Source organism: Chinchilla lanigera, unplaced genomic scaffold (assembly GCF_000276665.1).
Source record: "Chinchilla lanigera isolate Chin_1 unplaced genomic scaffold, ChiLan1.0 scaffold00031, whole genome shotgun sequence".
Lineage (NCBI taxonomy): Eukaryota > Metazoa > Chordata > Mammalia > Rodentia > Chinchillidae > Chinchilla > Chinchilla lanigera.
Genome location: NW_004955432.1, coordinates 4,491,712 through 4,498,200, shown reverse-complemented (window position 1 = coordinate 4,498,200; position 6,489 = coordinate 4,491,712). Strand labels below are relative to the sequence as shown.

At 34.6% G+C, this 6,489-nt stretch overlaps 1 protein-coding gene across 1 annotated transcript in view; it reads right to left on the bottom strand.

Annotated features, from left to right (window-relative positions):
* Positions 1-3,923: 3,923 nt before the first annotated feature.
* LOC102024155 (zinc finger protein 709-like) overlaps positions 3,924-6,489 on the bottom strand; it is an 8,748-nt gene continuing 6,182 nt past the window's right edge. The window contains exons 5-6 of the mRNA XM_013515914.1: positions 6,201-6,483; positions 3,924-6,032 (exon numbers count right to left, since the gene is read on the bottom strand). Of these exons, the coding sequence (XP_013371368.1) occupies positions 5,125-6,032; positions 6,201-6,483 (1,191 nt within the window). The 3' untranslated portion in view covers positions 3,924-5,124. The remainder of the gene's footprint in view (positions 6,033-6,200; positions 6,484-6,489) is intronic.

Sequence of the window (6,489 nt, the reverse complement as noted above, 5' to 3'; positions counted from 1 at the left end):
TCCCCAGCCCCACTAGCATTTGTTAGGGATGCACTTGTTGATAATAGCCATTCTAGCTGGCATGAGATGATATCTCAGTGTTTTTAAATTTGTGTCTCCTGAATGATCAGTGATGCTGAGCATTTTTTCATGTATTTAGTTGCCACTTGAACTTCTTCTGAAAAGTGTGTATTCATCTCAGTTGCCCATTTTTGAATTGGATCTTAAAATTTGGTGGATCTAATTTTCTTGAATTCTTTATATATGCAACATATTAGTCCTTTGTCTGAAGAACAACTGGGTAAGATTTTTTCCCACTCTGTGAGTTGTCTTTCATTTTGCTGCTGGTATTATTTTTTGCTGGCAAAAGCATTTTAATAGGAAGAGATCTCAGTTTTTGATTTTTTGTAGTTATTTCCTTTGTAGTCAGGGTTTTGTTCATGATGTCTTTGCCTACACCTATATCTTCGAGAGTTCTGCCTATTCTTTTTTCTAGCAGATTCACTCTCTTTAAATATTTAGATCTCTGATTTATTTTAATTTATTTTCATGCATTGTGAGATACATGTATCTAGTTTAAGTTTTTAGCATGAGCAAAGCCAGTTTTTCCAGCACCATTGATTGAAGAGGGTTTCTATCTTCCAGTAAATGTGTGTGGCTCCTTTATCAAAGGTGAGATGGCTGAGTGTATTTGAAGTTTTCTCAGTCTCTTCTTACCTGTTCCATTGAGTCTCGTGTCTGTTTTTAGTACCACACTATTTTTTTCAGAGTAGCTCTCTAGTATAATTTCAAGTCACAAATTGTGATGCTTCCTGCTTTGCTTTGGTTTCCCAGAACTGTTTTTGCTATTCTAGGTTTCTTCTGGTTGCAAATGAATTTTAAAAAGCTTTTCTCTAGTTCTGTGAGTTATGCTAGTGGCATTTTAATTGGGATTGCAGTAAATCTATGCAACAATATTGACAGTATTGTTACATTTACTATGTGGGTTATTCCTACACAAGAGCAAGGGATATCTTTCCATTTTCTGATATTCTCTTTGATCTCCTTTTTCAGAGCACTGCAGTTTTCAGTGTAGAGATCTTTTAATTCCTTTTTAAGATCAATTCCTTAGTACTCCATTTTTTCAGTGCTATTGTGAAAGTTTCTATTTTCCTGATTTCTCTCTCATCAGTACATTATCCATGTACAGAAAGCCTATTGATTTTAAAGTGGTGACTTTCAAATTGCACTGGCGGATTTTTGGGGGTCTTCTATGAGGAATATCATGTCATTTACAAATAATTTATCTTCTACTTTTCCTATATTTTTTCCTTTTTTTCTATCTCTTGTGTTATTACTCTAGCTAATATTTCCATAACTATACTGAGTAGAAGTGGTGACAGTGGGGCATCCTCATCTTATTTTTGATTTTAGAGAGAAACTTTCCAGCTATTGAATTTTCTATATGATGGCTTTTCAGTTTTTTATTGAATCACATTAAAATAAATACCATCTATTCCAATTTTCTGCAGAGTTTTTATCATGAATGGTTATTTGAGTTTGTGAAATTTTTTTGCAACTATTGAAATGATCGTAAGATTTTTGTTCTTGGTTTTGTTAATATGGAATATCACATGTATTGACTTGCATATGTTCAGCCTTCCCTGCATCCCTGGTATGAATCCTACTTGGTCAAGCTCTATAATCTTTTTGATGATTTACTGAATTTTGTTTGCCATCTTCTTGAGGATATTTGCATATATGTTCATTAGGAAGACTGGCATGTAGTTCTCCATTTCATTTGGGTCTTTCTCTGGTATTGCTATCAGGATAATGCTGGCTTCCAGGAATGAATTTTGGAGTATTGTATTTCTTTCAATTTCATTAAAGAGTTTGACAAGTAATGGCACTAGATCACCTCTAAATTTGTTCACAAATTCAGCAGTGAGTCCATCATGACCTGGGCTTTTCTTTGTTGCTAAGTTTTTAGTTATATTTTCAATCTGATTGACTGAGATGATGTAATTTGGAAGTTTTATATCGTCTTGATTTAACTTCAGTAATCCATATGTATCTATGAGTCTATTTCTTCTATCTTATTAAAGGTTCTTTCACTAGGTATTGATGATCATCTAGTTTTCCACAGAATCCATTGTGATATCTCCCTTAGGTAAATTTACCTTAGGTATCTCCTGCATTTTTTGTACTCATCTTCAATTTGGTCACAATCCCAGTTTGTTTTTGTGGGGTACAAACAAATATAATGATGATTTGTTATATTAGATTGCTTCACTCTACCAGTCAGATTCAAGGTACAATATAACTATGCTTGGAAGAGTCATCAAAATGTTCCCATACTCCACTTCAGGAAGCTGCACTGATGAGCAACAGACAATGATCTCCAATTGCATACATGAAAAAATGACATCATAAAAGTACATTCTTAAAGGTTTCCCACATCTCATGTACTTAGACCTTCTTTGGAGATGGATCCAGGAAAGCCCACTCCTTCATGATGAAGTTTACAGATATAACTTCTCAGGTCACTGCTTTCTAAATCAGCAGATATATATATATACAGGATGAACAAGATTCACCACAGGAACTATCTAAAATCTACTCATAACAAGCTGAAATGTGTCTGAACCTTCTAAATATTTACTTTATGTTTTGCTCATTAAACACTTACTCTACATTCATATGCATATCTCACACGATAATTTCTAAAGCAACAGCAGAAGAGGATCTCTGGTTCTACTGGTTTACCTTAATTTTCCACATGCACTTTCTCTAAAGCATGGTTCAAAGAGGAAGCCTAAAGCCTAAATGATCAACATTTATGGACAAATATCAGGTAGAAAAACATCTAATGAATGCTCTGATCATGAAAATATCTTTTCTCAACTTATATAGGGAATCCATGTCTTCCCACTGTATATATTTAGGCAGCATTTGAAATTTAAACCAGTTTTGTAGATAAAACCTTAACTAAACAAGTAAAATTAATGAGTGATTATGTAAAGTGTTAATAAAAATATTAGATTTTATTAGAGATTGTATAAGAAAATGAACTTAGACTAGGGAACATAAATTCTTACAGCTCAAGGACAAAAAATGGTCACCTGCACAAAGATATAAAGCATTTCTAGGGTAGCATAAGGGAGACTGGGGTTGGACATGATCAAAATATATATGTATTTGACACTAATTATTTTTTTAAATTAACAAGAATAATAAATGGAAATATCATAGAAAAATTGTCACATCCAAATCTCACCTTACATTTGGCAAAAATATTTGTTAATTATCACAAATGTTTTATAATTTTCAATGACTAGTAGACAATGTAAGACCTTGTTTAATATATAGGAAAAAGACTTAAAATCTTCTAATTAGGGGAGTCATCAATTAGTACAATGAAGAGAAAGACAGGGCTCACATGTAAATAAAACAATGATATACGATAGCACTTTTATTGTATAAAACAGTAGAAATCATCTTCTGTTTAATACAGGAGACCAGGCCAAATAGGTACATATATCGAAACGTGCACTTTATTCTTCATATCCATGTACAATAATTTAGTTACATCTTTAAACAGGAAAGATAAACAAATACTTTGAGAAATTAGTTAAACATATTTTGGAGGTGAAAAAATTGTTTCCCCAGAAGAATATTATGAAGCCATCAGAATTAGGACAAATTTAAATGTATGTAAATCAAAGGAGGTAAAAGATAAACAGAATTTGTACTATATACAATAAAAATAATTTGTATACTGAGTAAAAATCAAGAAACACATAAGCAAAATGAAAACATATAACTCAAGATAAAACCCCAAATATAAACAAGATCCATGACATTGCTTGCAAAAATAGGCAAACAAAATGAAACTGAGGAAAGAGGTTACTAGTAAGTAGACTTATGAAGAAATAAATGATCAAATGACACACTCCACAGCCATATACTATACTTCAGAGTAGACCAGTATCTGTGGCCAATGATTTTATTGCAATATCCAGAAAATATGTGCCACTGTTCTAGAGAAAATGTCATTCTTTTCACATTTATAAAAAATAAACTTGAGCAAACTTCAACCATGTAACCACCATAATGGATGAGGTAGTTCTTTGCCCCTAACTCAGACATGAACACATGTGAAATACGGTGAGATAAAGACACCACATAGAATGTATTTCTGTGAAATTTCTGTAATACCCACTTACTGAACATTCCAAAGATTCAAAATGGAAAGAATACTGGTAGTGACATGGACACATGGTAAAGTTAGGAAAAACAGCAAAAGAAGTGACAGTGGTAATCCAAGGGGAAAACAACAATAAGTAGGATTTCAACTGGGTATTCTTAGTCACTGCCCAAAGCTTAGGTATAAGAATGTCTCAGTATTCCTGAGATGTTTATATTGTTATTAGGTCTCACCCAAAACCTTTTTGAAAATAAAGTTTACTGAAAAATAAACACTAAATTACCAAGTTGTAAGAAACTATAGATTTATACATATTTGTCTACATTTTAACAAGGTAAAAAAAACAGAGGAATTATACAGTTTGGTCACAGTAAACAAAATAGCACAGTTTTCAAACATGAGGCTTCCAAACACCCAGCAAGCAGTGGTTTGACTACTTGTTGGAAATCAGGAGGGTAGATTAACTCAGGTATCTTTGAGAGGAGTGGTTTTGTGTTCATATTTCTGAAGAAAGGACAAAGGAAGCCAAGAGGACATGCAAAGAAATATTCCCATTACTGAGGACTCAGGTAGATTGCAGTACAATCTCAACCATGTACCAAATATCTTGACAGAGGGAGAAAAGAAACTTGGCCTAGGAGGTTACTGAAGTTAGTGTTAGGATTCAATTTTTCATATTGCCTACAATGAAAAAACTTCACTTTATGTCCTTTCAAGTCAGTGCAAGTCACTTTATATATTCACAAATTCATCTTGTTTAATATCTAAGAACCCAAGTGAATGTTTTCCATCTTACATAGACAGCATTTTTACCACTTATGATTCATGTATGTGACAACATGATTGTGTACTGAAAGTTCTTCTTCATTGCTTATATATGTATGGTTTATATTCAGTGAATTGTTTAATATCTTTGACACATATTGTGTGCACTAGGAGCTTTCCCACATAGATGTAGGTTACACATATAGGATTTCTCCCCAGTGTGTTCTTTCATGTTCTCGACAACCTCTCTGTGTTGTGAAAACTTTCCCACACTGCTTACATTCAATGGACTTCTGGCCAGTGTGAATTATTTCATGTATTCGACAATACCTCTGTGTTGTGAAAGCTTTCCCACAATGCTTACATACATACGGTTTCACCCTGCTATGAGTTCTTTCATGTTTTCGACAACAACTGGGTGTGCTGAAAGCTTTCCCACATTGCTTACATACATAGGGTTTCTCCCCAGTGTGAGTTCTTTCATGAACTTGACAATTACTGTGTGTGCTAAAAGCTTTCCCACATTCCTTACATACAAAAGGTCTCTCCCCAGTGTGAATTCTTTCATGTATTCGACAATGACTTCGAGTGCTGAATGCTTTCCCACACTGCTTACATATATGGGGCTTTATTCCCATGTGAGTTCTTTCATGTGTTCGACAACTACTCAGTGTGCTGAATGCTTTCCCACACTGCTTACATACATAGAGTTTCTCTCCAGTGTGAGTTCTTTCATGTCTCTGACAATCACTGTGTGTGCTGAAAGCTTTCCCACATTGCTTACATTCATAGGGTTTCTCCCCAATGTGAGTTCTTTCATGTATTTGACAATGACTGTGTCTGCTGAATGCTTTCCCACACTGCTTACATACATAAGGTTTTTCCCCTGTGTGAGTTCTCTCATGTATTTGACAAGCACCATGTCTGCTGAAAGCTTTTCCACACTGCTTACATACATAGGGTTTCTCCCCAGTGTGTGTTCGTTCATGCATTTGACAATTACCATGTCTGCTGAACGCTTTCCCACATTGCTTACATACATAGGGTTTCTCTCCAGTGTGTGTTCTTTCATGTCTTTGACAATCACTCTGTGTCCTGAAACCTTTGCCACATTGTTTACATACATAAAGTTTCTCCTCAGTGTGAGTTTTTTCATGTCTTTGACAATCACTGTGTGTGCTGAAAACTTTCCCACATTGCTTACATTCATTAGGTTTTTCCCCAATATGAGTACTTTCATGTAGTTGACAATGACTATGTCTGCTGAAACCTTTCCCACATTGCTTACATGCATATGGTTTCTCCCCAGTGTGAGTTCTTTCATGTATTCTACAAGTACCATGTCTGCTGAAACCTTTCCCACACTGCTTACATACATAGGGTTTCTCCCCAGTATGAGTTCGTTCATGTATTTGACAATTGCTGTGCCTGCTAAATGCTTTCCCACATTGCTTACATACATAGGGTTTCTCCCCCGTGTGAATTCTTTCATGTATTCGACAATTACTGTGTGTGCTGAAGGCTTTTCCACATTGCTTACATTCATAGAGTTTCTCCCC